Here is a 20,832-nt window from a genome sequence, read left to right as displayed (position 1 = left end):
GAGATGGCTGCTGCCCCCTGCATCCTGGGAGCAAAGCTCTGCGAATCAAAGTAAGGTACCCAAAGTCTCACAGCTAGTCCAGCTGTGAGTGGCCGCTCCGGGAGATGGTGTCATGAAGCAGGGACCTGTGCTTCCTGAGCTGCGAGGATCATGCTCAGCCCCTGTGGTTCTCAAGTCTTCTCCCAGATATCCATTTAGAGATGAGACCCTTCCCTGCCTCCTCCTTACTGATGGACCCATGACAACAACACGTCTATCAAAAGCGGGGACTCTGCTGGGGGGAACCTGCCAGCAGAGGAGTGGCTTTAAGATGGAGCCAAGCAATATGTGGAGGCACAAACATGCAACTCAGTAACAAACTGGGAGGACCCTCTAAGTAGATGAAGGTGTCAGGAGAGGGGCATAACTAGGCACAGAGGTCATGTGTGACCAAGGGTGGATGAGCTGAGTCTCTCTTCTCACCATTTCTGCATGCAGCTCTTCTCACATCCTTCGGGACCTGCTCCTCCATCCCTTTGAGGCCTGTAGGCCAGAGCCATCACTGGTCAGCTCCTTCACTCAAGCATATCCGCCACTCTGCTCTCCTCCGAGCAATCACAGCAGTCTGACCTGCGCTTCCCACGAGCATGCCACAATGAGCTCTGTCTAATGTTTGTTTATATCAACAGGCATTAGTCTGCCGTGTTTTCCTTAACCACCAAGCCTTTTATCCCACGGAGGGGAAGAAAAGCGAGTTAACTTGGCGTGATGTGTCTCTGACACGTCTACACTGTGTACTTTCTTTTTTTTTTTTTTTCTTTCAGTCCCTGTGTTTCCTCTATGGCATGATGTGTCATGTAGGAGCACAGTCCGGCATAAAGCAAGCATTGCCAAACGCCTGGGGAAGTGATTCAGGTGAGAGCCAGGAGACCCAGGTCTGGCTGTGCACGGCCCTTTGGCTCTGCTTACCCTCTTGCCAACTGTTTCCTTGGTCTCATTTGTAAATGGGGATGAGGCCCGGATGGCTCCATCTGCATCTCCTCTTCCCCGTGCTACCTTAGGGCCCTTCCAGGCAATAGTGACAGTCAGCCTGCATGAATATGCAGTGAAGCTGAGCTGAGAGCTGAGCAGGCTGTCACCACAGGAAGACCACACCTTGAGCTGTCCGTATAGCTCTAAACTCTTCCAGCAGGCCCATGTCTGTGTCGCTGGTCCCTTGATCTGGAACCCACTCTCCTTTCCTCACATCCTCCACTCTCCCTTCCCAGTGTTTCCCACCCAATCCATTCTTCATCCCACGATCAAGACGATCCTGCTCAAAGCTTCCCCCATCACATGAGTCTTCTTAGAATAACATTCTAGTAGCAGCTTCCTGCTGCCTCCCTAGCAGGCTGAAGGCTCCTCTCTCTCCAAGTTCTTTCTTTCTTCACTGAGGTTCTGGGTCATTTTCATACCAGCCTCCTCACTGACCACTGTGCAGGTTGTCCCTCTGTCTCCAGTGCCCTTCCCTGGCTCTTATATGACCTTCAGGTCTCAGCTCAAGCTGCCACAGTGAGCTGCTCCTAATCCAGTGGTTTTCGACTTGTGGGTCGTGACCCCTGGGGGGGGGTGTCAAATGACCCTTCACAGGGGTCACAGATCAGATATTCTGCATATCAGATGTCTACATCATGATTTATAACAGGAGAAAACTACAGTTATAAAGTAGCAAATCATTTTATGGTTGGGAGGTCACCATAACAGGAAGGACTGTATTAAAGGGGTGCAGCATCAGGAAACCTATGAACCTCCGCCATAATCCTTTCCTCGGGACTCTGAGTGGGAGCGCTCTGCTCTGTGCTTTAAGACCCAGTTACTTGCAGAGTCTCCAGACTGCCAGTCCCATAGCGGAGCTCAGCTCTAATTCCTGTCTGTTTCCTCAGCCCGATGTTTGGCACTAACTATTCACTTAGGAAATATTTGCAGTATGTTGTAAACTTATCCTCTCAGGTGTACTAAAGTCTCTGGTCTCCGATTACTACATGGCAGCCAGCTCATTAATGTAGTAATTTCTTAAAATCAAACAAAGAAAATTAGCTAGGGGCATAGCTCAGTTGCTCACCCAGCATGAACAAAGTCCTTGGCTCAACTCTCAGCACTGCATAAAACTAGGATCCCAGCACTTGGAAGATGGAGACAAGAAGATCAGAAGTTCAAGGTCATTCTCAGGTATAAAGTGAGTTTGAGGCCAGCCTAGGATATGTTAGTCCCTACCTATAAATAAATAAATAAATAAATAGGCACTTATTCAAGTTGGAGCGACTGGCCTTCCTGGTAATCAAAGCCAAAAAGGGAAACAGTGACTTGCATAACTGCTTCAGACCTGCTACAAAAACATCTTTGTCACTCAAGCTTAAAGTATCACCTCGTTTTCTTTCTCCATTTCTCTTGCAGTTCCCAAGGAGGGGCTACTCCAAAAAAGCACTGGGAATCATTGGCTAATGTCACTCTTGGGTACAATAAGCAAAGCCCACTCTCATTGTGACTGAGGCACCTCTGCCAGCCTGTCTTGCATGGAATCTGCACGGGTCCCTATGAGAACTGCACGGGTCTTCCCCACTCTACCCAGAGGTCCCCCAGCAGACTGAGTCACTCATTAAGGATTGCAAAAGCATTGTAAAAGGTAAGGTGAGCTAAACAGAACCATCTGACTTAGAGTTATGTTAGAGTTATGCCAATCCTGAGTCAACCTTTATAGACACAAGGAGGTGGCAGCCAAGATTTGTTCCTTCCTGGTTGGCACAAATCAAATGACTGTCAGGGACTCAGAAGGCTTCCCCTGTAAAGGGATACTTCTGTAAACTAAAAGGACACATCAATTATATTGCTAAAACTTCTCCTTGCTTACCCAGCATGCCTGATCGAGTGTGTGAGCTGTGAACTGATAGAAAGCTCGGTAGAGCTGTATTCAAACCCGAATGAGTCCCTGTCCTTCCTAGATGCTGAAGCAGAGTGTGCACAGCCTTTCAATGCCTTTCCAATCCCTTGATCCCTCCCCTTGCTTTCACTACTTATTGAAACTACTCATTTCTACCCCTTTGTCCACATTCCTGGCATCTAGAGCACGGTTTCTCAGTGAAGATTCATGAGGCAGCTATCATACTTTCATGGTTGGAGATGCCACTGATAACCGGATCTATTACCAAAGGCTCAGTGGGTAGACAGGCCTCTCAGCCCAGCACTCTGCGGGCTGAGACAGAGGACCCACACGCTTCCAGATAGCCTGGGACACATCTGTCTCAATAAGATCTATCTTGGCTTCAGAAATGCTAAGACATGAGGAAAGTAGATCATCAGGAACCAAATGTAATTGAACCTTTGACCATGGCAGGCGCACCAACTCTGTCTACATCCCACCATGCTGCCCTGGATAATCTGGCTAGGGCTGCATGGCTGCTTCACTGCAGGACTACCTGGCAGAGGCAGGTCAGTAAAGGATCAGGAAAGAGAGAGGGCCTGTCTCCTTCAAAGCTTGTGGGTGTCTCCCTAAAGCATTCTGCAAACCATTTTCTTCACTCTCTTGTGCTCTGGATTCAACGTGTCTCCCAGACTCGTGTATTGAAGGTCTAGACTCCAGTGGCTATGTGTTGCTATGGAGAAGTGATTGGCTCACCAGGACAGCAAATTCATAAATACAGGAATCCGTGAGGGTGTTCATAGCTTCATGGGCTATCAGGAGGTGGAAATGTCTGGTGGAAGAAGGCTACTGGGGAAGGGTCTGTGAAGGAGCTATATGGATATTCCTGCCTCTCTGCTCCCTGGATGCAATGTGGTGAGTAGCCCCACCCCAGTCCACCCTCTCTACCATGTTACTATGGTGCCCTGCCTCACTCAGGGCCAGAGCAATGCAGACAGCTGGCGAAAGCTGTGTAACCATGAGAAAAAGAAAACTTACCTTTGCCAGGCTTGGTATTATGTGCCCTTATCTTAATGTTTGAGAGGCAGAGTCAAGGGCATTCCTATGAACCCAAGGCTAGCCAACCAGAGGTACACAGTGAGACCCTTGCTTTAAAAAATTTTTTTTCTTAGGCATTTTGTCACAGTGACACATCATATAAGCCATACCTACTAGTGCCTTCCTGAAGCACACACACACACACACACACACACACACACACACACACACACACACACCAGCTTTGAACTTAGCTCTTATGCCAATTTAGAGGTCTCTTTTGGTCAAGTGGAAAGGGAACCATACATAGGCTCCTCTCTAGACATGAAAGTCCTGCATGGATCTAGACATATGTAGCCCAGAGTCGCAACATCCTATGCCAAGTTCGTTTTCCTTCTTAGGCTTAGGCATCTATGATAGGCCTGCTTCCTGGGAAACTGGTGCTTGGCTGATATGACCTTGGCTGTGCAGACCAATACATGGTGCCTAAGTGCCAAGAAAACACCAGGAAATTAGATCCACCTTCATGCTTATCTGAAGAACAAAGCCAGAAAAAGCACCACTGGGCTGGGGGAGGGGGGACTCTTGTGTGTTTTGTATAATTCTTCCCTTCTCAAAAAGAAATATCCTTTGTTTAATCACAATATAAGAGGATATCTAATGGCCATAAAACCAATTCAGAGAGAGAGAGAGACTACATGGGTGCATTGACCGCTGGAGTGTTATCAGGTATTGGCATAGACAAGGGCATGTGTGGCTTTTATAGCTTTGAGCCAGCCTCTTTCCATGAACTATCTTCTTTGATCCTCATTAAGCCAGGGGTAGTTCTCAAACTTGAATAGACACCAGACTCATACAAAGGGCTTGCTAAAAGGATGGCTACCTAGAAGATTTCCTGATTGGTGGATAGGCCTGGGGCAGGGCCAAGAATCTGCACATCTAACAGTCTCACTGATGCTGATGGTGTTGGCCCAAGGATCATGCTTTGAGACACACCAAGCTAGATGTTGTCACTCCCAGTTTTATAACTATGGACAGAGCATCCAAGTTACTTCTTAATACCAGCCATCCAGAAAGTGGCCTAGTGGCTATGCCCAACGTCTTTCTGTTTCTGGAGTCTCCATATTTCTACATCCCAGTTTTCTGCCAACTACCCACCCACAGTCATCACACCCAACGGTAGGGATGAATACTGCCACCTCTGTCCTCTCGCCTGGCTGGAAAGGCCAGTGGTAGTCACGAAGACGCAGAGATCTGGAAAGCTTCAGACCTCCAGGACACGGTTAAACCCCAACTCTGCAACCCAGGAAAGATGAGGACCATTGCAAGTGGGCAGACCACACCACATCCCAACAGACCCTGCATGTCACGGCTTTAATTAGTAGTAACTGGGACTGGAGCCCAGATTTAATAAATGAGAGTGGGTCAGATTGCTGGCCTCAGGAAAATCCCCCGACACAGGGACAAGGTTCAGTTTTCTAATAGGAAAAACATGCCTGGCCTTTTCCAGCTCTCTGAAGAGTACTTTGGGTCTTTTATTCATGCTCAGGATGGCAGCTGTGGGACACTGGAGAAAGACATGCACCCCCTTAATTAAATCTGCCTTGTAATTGCGTGTGCCCCCAGCTGCCTTTTTCGGCCCTTCCCCTGGCCTTCAACAGGCCTGCTTTTATTACTGCAGTTTGGGGGGGGGGGCACACGGGTCTCCATCTCTGCTTTAGGGTAGAAAGTAATGTTTGCTTCCCAGCCTCCTTTCCTGTGTTCCGTTTCTGGGTCTTAAAGTCTAAGAAGGGCTTAAGGAGTGTGCAGGGCCCCAGGGCACATGTGTTGGCAGCAGCTTTGTATTCCAGCAGAGGCAGGCAGAGGCAGGTGGAGGCAGGGCAGGAAAGACGTGAGGGATGTGAATGTGATGTCTGTGGCTATGGAGGATCCCATGCGATTTCCTCCCGTTCACGTGTGTGCAGGGTGAGCATGTGCATGTGTGTCCATATGGATGTAGAAGCCAGAGTTAGTCTCAGTGGTCCCTCTTTTAGACTCTGTCAAGATTGTTTTTTGAGACAAGGTGTCTCCTTGGGACCTGGGGCTAGCCAGTTAGGCTAGGCTAGCTGGCCAGGAAGCCTCAGGAGTCTGCCTGTCTCTGTGTCCTCAGCACTTGGGTTACAAATGAGTCACTACTTACAGCTCTTCTGTGGTTGCTTGTGTGGGAAGCACTCTACTGAATGAGCTACCTCCCCAGCCCTCCAAAGGTTAAGGATGGAGAATCCATTGTGTGGGAGGCATGGGGTAGGCATAGAGAAAAAATGACACTTCTGAGAATGCATGGCAGGGCCTGGGACACACCAAGTCCTCCCCAGGCCAAAGCTGTCCAAGCTAACACTGAGCTGGATGGGAAGAGCTGTGTTCTACTGCAGCCAATCATCGCCCCCCAACATAGCCAGGACCCCACTGATCCCAAACGCACATGTCAAGATAGAGAGGCTAGCCCAATGCCCTGGGGGTGGGTGATGACTTGGAAAGAGGTGGGACTCTCCAGGTACCCACACTTCCCAATGTTATGATGAAGGTTCATCTTAGTTGCCTGAGTCTCTTTCTAAGTTGGCTCAGATCTGCAGACAACCAAACCTAGCATCTGGTACCACTGGAGATCATGACCACTCTCTGCTCTTGGGTCATTATTTCCAATACTGACATTCCCGTTTGGTTACTGCACTGTTTCAAATACACTGGATGCTGTGTGTGTGTGTGTGTGTGTGTGTGTGTGTGTGTGTGTGTGTGCATGCTCATACATACACCATACTGCATGTGTTGAGGTCAGAGAACCACTTTCAGGAGTGGGTTCTCTCATTCCACCCTGTGGGTCCCACCTGAGCAAACTTAGATTGTCAGACTTGGCCGTAGGCATCTTTGCCCCCTGAGCCATCTCTCTGGCCCACAATGACATTTTTGTTGTTGTTGCTTTAACATAAGGCTAGTAGAACCTGCCTACCAGAGAAAAATGTCTTTATTAGCTAGCTGTAAATTTTCACTTTTTGCATTGAATCTAATGTATATACAAACAAATGCATGTATCATACGCCAACAGCTTGGTAGATTTTCATAAACTGAACTCGGTACCCATGCCAAGGAACTGAGTATACCCAGCTACCTCTGGTGCCACTTTCCAGCCACCTCCTCCTCGCTACCCACAGGACACCCATTCTCTTAATTTGTAGACCCAGATTTGCTTTAGCAGGCTGGAGTTTGTCCTCAGCTCACATGATAGCCTGACTTTGCAGGTCAGTCTCTCAGCAGTTGAGCAGGTAAAGTACTCAGCTCTACAGGGCTGACTGGGCACTGGCTTAAAGTGGAGGTGGGCAGGGGACCGGCTCCAACACCTTTCCTCTCTCATGATCAAGCCTTGAAAATTCTAAAGCCAGCCCAGGAACAGAGGAGGGGCAGGACCTGGGCCATCTTGGCTGGAAGATGATCCTGTGTCTGGAGAGCCACCATGAGGTCAACACAGTGGCTCGGTGCCAGGGACAGCAGTTAAAAAAGAAATCCCATATATTTCTAGAGGTTCCATCATGTGCAGCAGACAGCAGGAAGCATGGGGCAAGGTGATTCAGTGGCACTGGCTGGGCTTGTCACGTTCTGCTCAGCCCTTACTGCTGGAAAACCACTTCCTTCCAGCACCAGTGCTGAGCCTGCCGTCTACCTGTGCGACTCTGGGTACAGGTGCCAACTGCCAGCTGCCGGCCTGGACCTGTTGCCACCTAAGCTGTCCTCATTCTGTCCCCCAGATCACATGCGCACTGAAGGATGACTGTGCACCCCTAATTGAAACCAGCTTTGGGCTGGGTTTGTAGCCCAGGGGTAGATTACAAACACAAAGCCCCAGATTTAATCCCAATGACACATAACTTGGACATGGGAGCACAAGCCCATAATCCCACCTTTCAGGGGGTGAAAGCAGGAGAATCGGAATTCAGAGTCATCCTTGGCTACAGAGTGAGTTTTAGGGACTAGCCTGGGCTAAGAAGAGACCCTATCTCAAAACACCAAAAACAAAAACCTAGTCTAGGTTCTCAATGTGTATTATCAGGTTCCTCATCCCAGAGACATTCTAACTGCACAGTGCAGATGGCAGGGGTCTGCCCAGGGCTAGTGGTCGGGAAGAACAGCCCTGGGCCAGGCCTCATGGCTACTGAAAGAAGCCAGTCCTGGAACAATGCTCGCGACAGCTACAGCTGATGTGGATGTCCCCTGTTCCCTCCTCATTCTGCCTGAAGGCTTGGGGGCCGGAGCAGAGACCCAGAGAGCCCTGTAGAGACTTGACTTGTATGTGAGATGCCAACAGAAGCAGTGGGGGCAAGTTAGCGCTAACTCTCTGGTTAGAAGGATCTTGGGAAGTGTCTGTATGTGGTCCTTTCAGGGTGTGCATGAGACTCTGAGGCTTGGAGTATGGCTAAGTGGGCGGTGCTCATCTAGATTCTAGACCAGTGGCTCTCAGCCTTCCTGATGCTGTGACCTGTTAATACAGTTACAGTGACAACAATACACGTTGAGGTGACCCCCTCCGACCATAAAATTATTTTCATTGCTACTTCATAACTGTAACTTTACTAGTTATGAATCTCATGTGAATATTTGATATCCGAGATATCTGATATGCAATCCCCATGAAAGGGTTGTTTGAGCCCCCAAGGGGTCATAACCCTCAGGTTGAGAACCTCTGCTCTAGAGGCTTTGTGGTAGATTCTCAGCACATCAAAAGTACATAAATAAATAATCTATACCTTGGGGAATGTTTTTAAAAATACAGGTCTCTCAGGTCTCTCCTTACGTTCAGGCTGAACCCAGAAGCCTGCATTTTCAGAAAGCATTCTAGAAGATTCGAGTGTAGCTGATGCCAAGACACAGTCTGAAGAGCACTGATCTACACAACTCCATCCTCAGGTTGCAGATGGGGAAATGAGGCCCACAGGGGCCCAAGTGGCACAGAATCCATGTACACATCCTCCACTGTGCTATACACAAATGCACACATGCAGGCACACGTGCGGGCACATACAGAACCTGTCCAAGGGACTCTTCCTTTGACAGACTCTTACCCTGCCCTTTTGTAAGGTAAGTGTGAAGACAGGGAACAGAACAGAGTTTTCACAAAGGCTCAGCACTTACCAATCTCCTTTCTATCGGCCCAAGTGTCTTCTTCCTAAAACCCAGCTATGCTCCCTTCCCTGCCCACCACACACAGAACAAGGCAGAACTTCCTGGCCTTCTCTGCTTGATGCATTCTTTCTGACCTCCAAACCCATGCCTCTTCTATAAAGCCTTCTTCCTGTACTGCCTTCACATTCCAGTTGCTTGGCCTTCCATCTCTGCCCGTGAGATGCCCTTGGCACCTGGGCCAACAGCACTTCTCCCACCCTGTCAGTTCTCCCGTTCTTTTAAGGCCGATGTAGAAATGTGGTTCCTTCAGGAAGTCTCTTCACCTTCCAGCACGGGATCTCTCCTCTGACAATCAGAGCACTGGGCCATTCATTTGCAATCTGCTGCTACTACCTATTATGTTCTGCTTTGAATTATGAACTGTAGTAATTCCCAGCTACAGAGCTCAGCAAACCCTTCTAATTACCCACCCACCTAGTAACGTTCCTTGAACGTAATAAGTACATAAAGGACGTTAGTAATGGTGGAGCTATGCAGGACTGGGGGGCGGGGTGCCGAGTGCCTGGAGGCCTGGCCTGAGAGAATGTGGCTTTTGGTTCAGTGACTTTCCTATGCTTCCTGGTTACCCAAACATCCCAAGGTCAGACTTCCCTACAGTATGCATCTACTCTCATAACCAACTTTCCTGACTGTCACCATCATAGCCATTGAGTCTCCTGGCTTTAACGTTGACAGAACACCTCTGCTTTCTTCGCTCGCCAGGGTCATTGAGGTCACTTCTATGCTGCATCTTGTGCAGTAGACTCCGACCATATCAAAATATCACTAACTTTCCTACACTGGCCCGAAGGCCAGGTGCCTGTCTTCCTGTTCCCACTCCAGCCAGTGGTGAGGTTGCCAATTTACTGCAACAGTGTAGCCCTGCCAACTGTCTTACAAGCTGGCCAAACCGCTAACATGTTCTTGACCCAGTCCCCCAGAAGCCCTGAACCATATTTCACATAGGACAAGCCTCACTGAAGACTGGCCATCATCTCTGCATCCACTTGCTTACAACATGGCCACAAAAAGTTAATTTCAGAATCACTGACAGCTTAAGTTCTAGGGCCTGAGCCAAACTTTCAGAAAGGAGCCCTTTCTTCTTTGTTGAAGCATACACATCCTGTGAGGAGGAAGGGTTCCCTCCTGCCAGGGTCCCTGCAGCTGGAGGTCTGGGAGAAATCCTTACTGGAATTTGGAAGTCTTAATTCTGAGTCTCACAGTTCAAGTGCCTAGTGCAGGTTTTCTACTTGGGTTAAAATTCAGAATGTAACTCCCACGAGGAGCCATGCTCTATCAATGCCTCTTCCAACAACAGCCCAACTTTTCCCAACCACCACCACACCCCAAATAACCTCCATCAAGCTTCTAGTTTTCTTATTAAGACATTCATCTCCTAAGAGAGGGAGAGAGAGAATGAGAGAGAGAGAGAGAGAGAGAGAGAGAGAGAGAGAGAGACCTTGTACTAGATCCTCAGCACAGCAAAAGTACATAAATAAATAAATCTACACCTTGGGGAATGTTTTTAAAAATACATGTCTCTCAGGTCTCTCCTTACATTCAGGCTGAACCCAGAAGCCTGCATTTTCAGAAAGCATTCTAGAAGATTCTAATGTAGATAGATGATGCCAAGACACAGTCTGAGGAGCACTGATCTACACAACTCCATCCTCAGGTTGCAGATGAGGAAATGAAGCCCACAGGGGCCCAGATGGCACAGAATCCGTGTACGCATCCTCCATTGTGCTATACACAAACGCACACACGCAGGCACATATATATAAATATTTAGAATCTCTACTTACCAACATAGGTCCACTTGGATCCTGTAAAGAACAGAGGGAAACAGATAAGTACAACACAATGGAGCTAACGGAAGTGAAGAAGAAACCCCACATCTAGTTTTCAAATGGCGGAGGCTGAAAAGGAAGTCAATGCCGCCAAATAAGAACACTTGACTTAGAGCCAGAATCATGTCTCCACCGAGCTGAGCTCAGGATGGGGAGTTTACAGGGGTGGATGTGGACTTACAGGGGCTTCTGGAATAGATGCTATCCCCAGACAGGTTAGAAAAGTCAAACATTACTAACTGGACAGGGAATTCCAAGTGACTTGAAACTCCAAAGTAATCAATGTGTTGGTTCAGTGGGAGCGCTCTCTCACTCTCTCTCTCTCTCTCCCTCCCCTCCCCCTCCCCTCCCTTCCTCCTCCTCCTCCTCCTCCTCCTCCTCCTCCTCCTCCTCCTCCTCTTCTTCTTCTTCTTCTTCTTCTTCTTCTTCTTCTTCTTCTTCTCCTTCTCCTTCTCCTTCTCCTTCTCCTCCTCCTTCTCCTCCTTCTTCTTCTCTCTCTCTTCTCTCTCTCTCTCTCCACTCTCTCTCTTCCCTCTTCCCTCTTCCAGTAGACACCTTGTGTATGAGTGATAGTGGGCCCCTCACAATGGACCAGACACTCGTGCATTCTATTGTCTCCCCTGCTGGAAACACTATTTAGCATCTTGCTTTTTTTCATTCAACACTGTATCCTGGAGAACTTTTCACATCAGTACCCAGAGAGCAGAAATGGAAGATGTTTTCCCCCAAGGGAGCTGCCATTCTCATCTGAGTTTCAATGCCAGCCCTGGCAGGAATGTGGAGGAGACATCCTGCCAGGAATATAACCCAAGCCACCCACCACCTCCCACTCCACACCCGTCACAGCACACAGGTCCCTCGCTCCCACATCGAGTGATATTTTTAAGCAGTTGTTGCAGGACTCTGCTCTTATCTCCCAGGCTGCCCACCTTCTCCCTCCCTCAGGAAGAACACTGAGCCCCCAAGCTGAGATGTGTCTCCCTGTACACTGGGAAACTCCTGAGCACCCTTTGTCTGTCATCTTCCGAGAGCCTCTGGCTGGGAGAAATAGCTGGAAGAATAAGGACCTGGCTCCCCTTTGTTTCTCAATAAACTGTAGTGTCAAGGATCTGGCCACTGGCCATGAGCAGGAAAGTCCTACTCAAGCCAATGCTGGTTTCTAAAAACGTTGCTTTTCACTTCTTTCTTTTTAATGTTGGTATCACCTTTTTCTTCTCCATTGTTGCTATTACTGCCTTCTTCCATTTCTTTGCCTCTGTGTTAATTCTGTTTTTAATTTTCATATTGATAGTTTTGATCATATGAGACACTGAACAAGTTTAGAGCCAGATGGTTCTGCAAAGCTTCTTAACAAATATCACCCCCACCCCAGTCACTTACCATTTACTTACTTCCCAGGATGCTTTGGGGTTTTTTAAATGACTCTTTAAGTATTTTCTCCATAACTTTGAAAATATATTAATATTGTCCCCATTTGGGTTTTGTAGACTCAGGCACTATTTACCAACATCCTACCTTGGAAGAGAAGAGTGTAGTTTTCACAGGTGATGTAAAGTGACCTGTCATAGATAGACCATGTGCCTACTACGAGTCTCAGCATGGCTATCACTCATGTACCATGTTCCCATAAATTTCAGGAGCTTCCTAAGGGGGTGGGAGTCAAGCTCTTCCTAGAATAGAACCATTACCTTTCCAAAAAAAAAAAAAAAAAGTTGAATTTGGGCAGCTCAGCAGTGCCTGTTGGAACCTGCAAACCCGGTTGGCACTGGGCAGGGAGATGCCCTGAGGAAAGGGCATTTGGTAAAGTCAGGCCAGGGGTCCTGCTCTGCCTGCTCCCTGCCTTGGGTGCTAGCAGCTTCCAGGAGCTGATGACAATGCAGCCAGGCAGTGTGGTCTTGCCTGGCTCTCCACCTTCACTTCAGGCAGAGCAGGCTCAACGGAGTTCACTGAACCAGCCCTCAGCCATAGCAACAAAGAACACCATGCTGTCTTCAGAAAACCTTCAACTTCACCTTGTGCTCCTCTCACCCCTGGACTGAGGGCTCTTCTTAGGCTCTTCTTAGCGTCAGCTTTAACAAATTTCAACCCCCAAGTATCAGGAAAGCACACTTTGACCCCCTTACTCAGCTAACCCTCCAGCCCCAACCTTGTATTAACTGGTCTCCAGTCCACCTCAGTGAGTGTTTGACTTCATCTCCTGAGGCAGTCAAGAAACCTGCCCAATAAATAGCAGTGTAAAAGCTTAGAACTTAGCGGTAGCTAAGACTGCTCAGTGTGAGGGGAAAGTGGAGCTTTACTGCAAACTCCCTCTAATGCAGTTTAGAGAATAAGGAGGACATGAAGGGGGGGCAACAAAGAGGAGAATGGAGAGCCCCAAACTTTCAAAAAAAAAAAAGATCAATAGAGTCCTTCTCTCCTTTGTGTGAGGTGCTTGGTGCTAAAACGACTTCTGGTGAACTTCAGTCTCTATAGATTCCTTTAGAGTTAGTAGCAACCCAAAGTTAACAGTTTTCAAAATTGATCGCCACTTTTGTGGGACTTCTCCCACATTCTGCTTCTTCCTGACTGCGTGGGAAAGGTGATAGTAGGCAGATCCTGCCAGCCAGTCGATGAAGGTTCAGTAAAGGGGTAGTGGCTTGTTGCCCACCGGCAGAGTGTGGTCCTCCAAGGGGGGAAGGAGAGCAGAGCTCTGATACTGCTGGGCAGGAGCTGGGCTCTCTCCCCGCTGCCTGGCCAGGGGAATCATTGTTCAGCCACTGGGGTCACTCTTGGTCCCTTCTATTGCAACCCAAGAACAAGTATCACCACAGTGTGGGGACCCATTGACACAAACAAGCAGGACCCAGTCCCCACCTTCTCCCTAAGGTTAGTAGTAGCCTGAGGGAGAGGCAGGCTAAAGCTTGCTTTTCCTTTTCTTATTCCAAAGGAGTTAATTATCCAGGCTTTGGACATGAGCCCACAATTCAGGCTCCTCTTCCCACCTCAACCTGACACCCTGTTCAGCATACTTGCCCTTCGGGTTTCAGCCCCTTATTACAGTTAGAAATAAGGCATGTGCGCACACATGTAGGTTCAGTGTAGCAGAGATCTCGAGGGGAAAGACAATGACTAACGGTGGGCTACATTATCCCCTGGACACGGAGTGTGAAACCTACTGGTTAACTGCCTCTCTGAGGGTTCTGACGATCAGCCAGACACCCCTTCTTGCGGATCACAGCACACAGGAAGACAGTCCTTTCTCAGCGCTCTGCACGTGGTTCCGGGATCCTGGCTAGCAAGTTTCCAAGCCCCATCTCCAGAGGTAGTGTGCTCAGAAAAGAGGCAAATGAGTAACTACAACTGTGCACCAAGCACCGTTAAAAAAAAGTGCCTCCAACTAACCTCAGCTAACAGTGCATCCCAAACGATCCCAAAGCTAGCATCCTTTCTTGAAAATGTGCTAGGCACACAGCAACTTCCTTACTCGCTCAGTAGTGATTTTACTTTATCTTGCAAGAGCCTGGCAGAAATCCTCTCTCTGCCCAGGCATGGCTCAGTGCACAGGACTCTTTTTTTTTTTTTTTTTTTTTTTTTTTTTTTTTTTAAGTAAGCAGAAACTTTACCGTTGAGTGGGGCTGAGCTGGAAGGCTGCTTCTTAAGGATCACCAACAGGAGGACGACAGTCGCGCGCAGGCTGCGGTGAGGCATCTTTGTCCTGGCGACTCAAAGCTGCCACTCACTCGGAGCTGTGGGGCGCTCGGAGCTGGCAGCGGCGCACCAGCACAGTGTGCACTTAGCCTGGGACCAAGACGTGCACGTTGGTTGTGTAGACTCGTGGCTGCCTGTAGGCTGCTTTTTAATGCCGCGACTCAACCCTAAACATGATGTCATCAGGCAGGAGGGCGGGGCAGAAAGCCCAGCCTACCGGAGGGCAGGAGCCCCAGGTCCGAGGTGAGTTGAGGTCCTGACTTAAGTGGTCCTCAGTGGCCCACTGCGGCGGTCCTCTGGGCCACAGGTTACTTGGGGGAGCCAGTTCTCACAGGGAGGTATGGAAAGTCAGGGACCCGTGCAGCACTCACTTCCCTAGATGTGACTGTGGTCTGTCACTGCCCTTACTTGAAAGCCCCAGCATAGAATGCTGTTTGGGCCAAAGCCTCATTCAGGGTCTGAATGTTTCTGCCTGGTCTTAGCCAAGTAGCTGTGAATTACACATCACATCCAGATTAAGCTCTTCTCAACGAAACCACAAAGAGACTGCGAATCGGAAACTAAGATAAAGGGATTCACAGAAATGAGTCGCTTTTCTTGGCGATTAGCATTTCCCTTAGGAGGAGGAGGCATGTAGACAAGGCTTACTCCTTGTGCAAATTCACAGGATCAGCCCATCTTCGGTAGGCAGCAGGTGGAGAAGGTGCCCTCTCTGAAGTAGTGGTGAAAGAAAAGGACTTGCTTTATTACCGAGTGTCTACAAGCATCAGAGACCAGGCTAGGGGTTATGTGGACCAGTGGCCAGGCTGTTTCCAATGCTGGTTTATCACCTGTTGCTACTCCTGCCCACTATTCTCCAATCTCCGCTTGCTTTGCAATATGCACACTTACACTCTAGACAGGAGCCCGTTGTTCTGATCACGTTTGTGTCTAGCCCGCCCATGCGGAGCTGAATCTTCCTGGCCTCCTGCTCTGCTGTTCCCCACCCTTACCTCCTATATCGTCTGTTTGTTATTCCCGCCCGAGATGGTCTCTGCTTCCCTGGCTCCTCCATATCTCTCTACCACCTCAGGTGTGGGGCTCAGTTTCCTGCTCCTACTAACCCTGGTCTCCTGCTGCCTACACATACGGAATAGTACATAACCCCATGTTTGTAACCTGGCCCGCCATGCCCTCTTCTCTGGGCCAAGTCAACCAGCCCAGCCCTCCCCCATCCCCCATCTGTTCTGGCACTCAACCTACAACTCAGGTTGGCCTTGGTGACCAAAGAGGCCATTTGTTCACCTACAACTTGGAGAGACTGAGCAGCCGAGAACCACCAGGAAGCAGGTGTCGCCTGCATTTCAAGGGGTGTTATTGTTCTGTCCCTAACAGCTCAACTATTGTATGGGTAATAAAGGGCTTGAAATCTCTTCAAGGAAGTTGTTACAATGACAATTTTGTCACAATCATTTCCAGACCACAATAAGCTTAAGGGTGACCTTTTCTCAGAGATGAATAGCCTTGAATGAGCTCTGGAGTGGCTTAGGCAGTCTTGTTAAAGGCTGAGGTGGACTGGGGAGCAGAAGGCCCAGAGAGACCCCTGAATGTTCTGAGATGCAGATTCTGGGCCCAGAGAGTGAAGCCTTGACTAGTTCAAGGCCAACTGGATCATACCTGCCACCGGCCTGTGTCACTCCCACGACAGGTGTTTTTCAGTATGTCGGAAAGTACTCAGTTCAACTTCTCAAATGTTCACTTTAAACGGATCCCCAAAGATGCAGGGAAAAAAGAAGGATATGGTGGATTTAGTCAAATAGTAAGAATAGATCATAAACTAGGAGCCACAGAGGGAAAGCTTGTGACATTCATCGTATGTCTAGCAGATAGCTGGCTAATTGGTAAAGAATGGTTAACAGAAGGGAATCAAGAATATAAGCTGAAACTCGGTGTGGTGGGTTACACCTGAAGTCCCAGCACACGGGAAGCTGAGGCAGGGGGATCTCTGAGCTGCAAAGTGAAGCCCTGTGTCAACAAGAAAGGGGCAGAATAATCTGGGAGGAGATAATAAAGAGGTGGCTCGGAGTGTGAAGCTGCTTGCTGGGAAAACCTAGTCAGCCGAGTTGATCCTTAGACTCCACAGTGGGATGTAAGGAAGGAGAGAACTGACTCTTTCAAGTTGTTCTCTAACCTCACCATGTATGCCAAAGCATGCTTGCCTCTTAGCCCCACATGGATGAGGAGGAGGAAGGAGGAGGAGAAAGAAGAAGAAGAAGAAGAAGAAGAAGAAGAAGAAGAAGAAGAAGAAGAAGAAGAAGAAGAAGAAGAAGAGGAGGAGGAGGAGGAGGAGGAGGAGGAGGAGGAGGAGGAAGAGGAAGAGGAAGAGGAAGAGGAAGAGGAAGAAGGTTTTTAAAAAGAAAGGGCCAAGTGTAGTGGCACATGCCTTTAATTCTAGCATTCATGAAGCAGAGGAAGGTGGACCTCTGTGAATTTAGGACTAGCCTGGTCTACATAGTGAGCTCCAAGTTAGCCAAAGCTATATGCTGAGACCCTGTTTAGAAAGAAAGAAAAAAAGAGAGAAAGAAAGAAAGAAAGAAAGAAAGAAAGAAAGAGAGGAAGGAAGAAAAGAGAGAAAGAAAGAAAGAAAGAAAGAAAGAAAGAAAGAAAAGAAAGAGAAAGAGAGAAAGAGAGGAGAGAAAAGAGAGAGAGAGAAAAGAGAGAGAAACTGGCAGAAAGAATTGCCTTGAGTAGTTAGAGTGAATCTGAGATGAAAGAATACTTTTAAAGCATCAGAAATAGGAGCAGCAAATTTAAATGGGTAGAATGACCAGACCTCACCAGCCAGTCAGGCTGAGCAATGCACCCCTCACCAGTCTACAATCCCAACTCTGCGTATCTTTTCTCTGTTTTCTGAAACTTACTGTAGCTTTACAAGTGAGGGCCAGCTTTGACATCTTCAGACAGGGCTGTTGGCCAGCTAAAGAACAGCCCCACTACTCATCGACTTGGGGTGGAGCTTCTATGCACAAAACGTGGCACCTAGCCACCAAACGGATCCAGGGAACAGTGCTTGGTTAGAATGTTGTAACTAAACAGACTGAGAGGCCAGACTAGAGAGGGAAAGTGCCAAGGACAGTGTCTGTCTAGAGGTCTGGACCGAGGCATCTATGGCCCCACTTCATGCCAATGTAAGACAGGTAAGCCCTGCCCCTGGGGCTCCTGACAGAACCCATATACGGCTCTAAGGAGGGACAAGCCAGTGAAAAAGTTTTGCTCACTCACGCATTCATTCATTGGAAATATTTTTGTCCATTCATTCATCTTCTTTTGTTTTGTTTTGTTTTGTTTTTCGAGACAGGGTTTCTCTGTGTATCCCTGGCTGTCCAGGACCTCACTCTGTAGACCAGGCTGGCCTCGAACTCAGAAATTCACCTGTCTCTGCCTCCCAAGTGCTGGGATTAAAGGCATGTGCCACCACTGCCTGGCTCATTCATTCATCTTCTATGTGCCACGAACTGTGTTAGGTAAGTGTGGTTGTGTTCTTGGAGGACACACAAGCATGACATGGGATTATAATTGGAGTGGTACAGTGGAAGGTAGGCGTGTGACCCAGAAGGCCTCGTTCTGCCCTGGGTGCTGACAGAAGACATCATTAGTGTGAAATCAGATCCCAAGACATCAGAAACTTTTGGAAATAACAGCAACTGCCAGGATCCTCTTTGCCAAGGCAGCTGTCGTTGGGCCTTCGCCTGTTCCATAAGCCTTTCCGGTGGAATCGCTAGATGTTGAGGACAGTGTATGGAGGAGTCAGAGAGGAGGATGTGCACATATGCGTGCAGGTGCCGAAGGAAGTCAGACAAGTGTGATAGAGGCCCCGGAATTGGAACTGCCTGTGTGGGGGCTGGGGGCGTCCTCCTTGAGAGCAGCAGATGATTTTAACCACTTTCCAGCCCCAAGAATTTCATTTCCTGAGGTAGAGATGAACTCCATAAGGAGTGGCACTTAGTTGGGGAATTCTCCTTTGTATGGAGCCGAAGAAAGGGCTGTGTGGAGGGAAACTAACATCGATTGATTGTCTGCTGTTTGCGTGACAGTGTGTGGCTCTTTGTTCTTAAAATCACCGGTGGGGTAGGTAGCATTAGGTTTTGGGAATCTGAGGCTTGAAGATCAATCCTTTCTTAACACAGATTCACAAGACTATATTCTTGATCCAGATAATTCTATCTCAAGACCAAGGCAGGCTTTTCTATGTCTATCCCACCAATGCTTCAAATGGAGTTGTTTTAGTTTCGGATTCCTCAGAGATGTGATTTTTCTGATTTTCTAGATGGTGTAGTTCTGTATTTTCTGATAAGAGGCAAGGTGTGTCCATCCCAACGATCTATTCTCAGTAGAGGACGAGGTTGTGCCTCCCTCGCCAAGCCCCATAGGCAGAGATGTAGACGGAGTGCCCCTCGATGAACACAGCGTTGGATGGAATGCGATAGAGGGAACTTGAGACCTCAGGGCTCTGACTCCACAGTTCTCCAGCGAAGGGGGAGAACATGAGCTCTCTGCACAGCTACTTGTTCTGTTAATGAGCTGTGCTTCAACCAGAAAAGAAGGTGGGGAGGAAGACAAAGGAGAGGGATGGGGCAGGAAGAAAGAAGAAGGAAAAAAGACTAAGCTGGCTCTCACTGGGCAGACTTCTATGTCCAAACTTGTGCAGGCTCATTGATGGGGATGTGAAAACGCAGCGAGTTTTACAGCTTTCTTCATGCCATGCAGCGAGGGCATGGATTCATAACCTCTGTGTGAACTGCAGCTCTACTCTGCTCAGTTTCAGGCAGGATCAGTAAGAGGACAGTGTGACCCGGAGGAAACAGTGCCAAACTCCTGGCTCTGCCAGGAACCAGCCCTAGAACCTTCACAAGCCTCTCACCCTGTGTATGCCTCTGTTTTCTGACCTCTTAGTTGGAACAAGAATGTCTAACCCCCTACAGGTTTGGGCCCATATGTGTGAAAGTGCTTTGGAAAAAAAATCAAATAAATCTGTGTGTGTGTGTGTCTGTCTCTGTCTCTGTCTCTGTCTCTGTCTCTGTCTCTGTCTCTCTCTCTCTCTCTCTCTCTCTCTCTCATCGCTCCTGAGCCAGCTTGGAATAAAAGGAAGTTTGGAGAATCTCAGCCTTAATTTTCTAATGAAAATGAAAACTGTATTCGTGGATTCCTGGATTCCAGTGTGGAAACTCTCAGCCCATCACTGCCTCCAGTTACCATGGTGAGGCTGGCTCAGTTACTTGGCCGTGGAATTCTTCAGCTGCTACGCTCCTGTTGAACGTGCAATGATGTATGTTAATCAGTCTTTACAAAATACTGCATAATTAATTTAAAAACCATGAAAGTTCACAATTCTACACACAAGATAATTTATCATTTTAAGAGGATGAGCCTTACCTCTTTCCAGGTATCTAGGAAATCATGGTTAGCTGACATGAAGCCGGCTTGGGAGATAGAATTTAACCATTATAGCTTGGATTTCTTGCAGCCACGTCTCCCTGCATACCTGCTTGCTGAATCCACTCTCCGCTAACCTCAGGAGTCTCAGATCCTGGTCTTGGAATTGATCCAAAGCATGTCCTCCCTTCACAGTGCAGGACAGCTCACATTCCATGAAGCTCGTAAGTGAAACATAAATTAAACAGTCCTAATATCAAACCCAGCAGCTTTCACTGAGTCAGACAGAAAGGCACAGGGGAGAAAGAGCTTGGGTTTGCATCTCCACACCACTCGCTGTCCTACATGACCTTGGGCACGCAGCCTTCTGCTCTGAGTATCTTCAGATACTGTCTGAGGAGTGGGGACAGTATCCCTGTAACCCCAGCACCCAGGAGTCGGCAGCAGGGAGAGCACACGTTCACAGCAAGCCTGGGCTTTACAGACAAACACCACTTCAAAAATTCAAAATGATAACAATAATTTAAGATAGCAAAGATACAAGGGCTATAGTAAATACACCCCCACAGAGCCATCAAGAAGTAATATAATAAGCTAGGCATATTTAAATGTGGCACGGGGGCATGCTTAACACTGCATACATGTAGTTCTCTTAAAAGGCCCTGCATGGCTGAAGGAGGAAGAGGCCAGTAATTTTGTCCCGTAATTCCATACTTGGTGTGGGCAACCTCACCAACTTCCATGGGCCTTCAGGGATGAACAGGCAAAAACTTCCAGATA

General features: G+C 48.3%; 1 protein-coding gene across 3 annotated transcripts in view; it reads right to left on the bottom strand.

Annotated features, from left to right (window-relative positions):
• The window catches only part of Car12 (carbonic anhydrase 12), a 54,550-nt gene extending 38,357 nt beyond the window's left edge, over positions 1-16,193 (bottom strand). For 2 of the 3 annotated variants that reach the window (NM_178396.5, NM_001306148.1), the window contains exons 1-2: positions 14,556-14,803; positions 10,909-10,929 (exon numbers count right to left, since the gene is read on the bottom strand). In NM_178396.5, coding sequence (NP_848483.3) covers positions 10,909-10,929; positions 14,556-14,640 — 106 coding nt within the window. In that variant the 5' untranslated portion in view covers positions 14,641-14,803. Of the gene's footprint in view, positions 1-10,908; positions 10,930-14,555 lie in introns of all 3 variants that reach the window. The other variant, XM_006511548.4, reaches the window with a different exon arrangement.
• Positions 16,194-20,832: the final 4,639 nt, after the last annotated feature.

The sequence above is a fragment of the Mus musculus genome, chromosome 9, assembly GCF_000001635.26.
Source record: "Mus musculus strain C57BL/6J chromosome 9, GRCm38.p6 C57BL/6J".
Classification (NCBI taxonomy): domain Eukaryota; kingdom Metazoa; phylum Chordata; class Mammalia; order Rodentia; family Muridae; genus Mus; species Mus musculus.
This window is presented reverse-complemented; position numbering and strand designations above follow the sequence as displayed.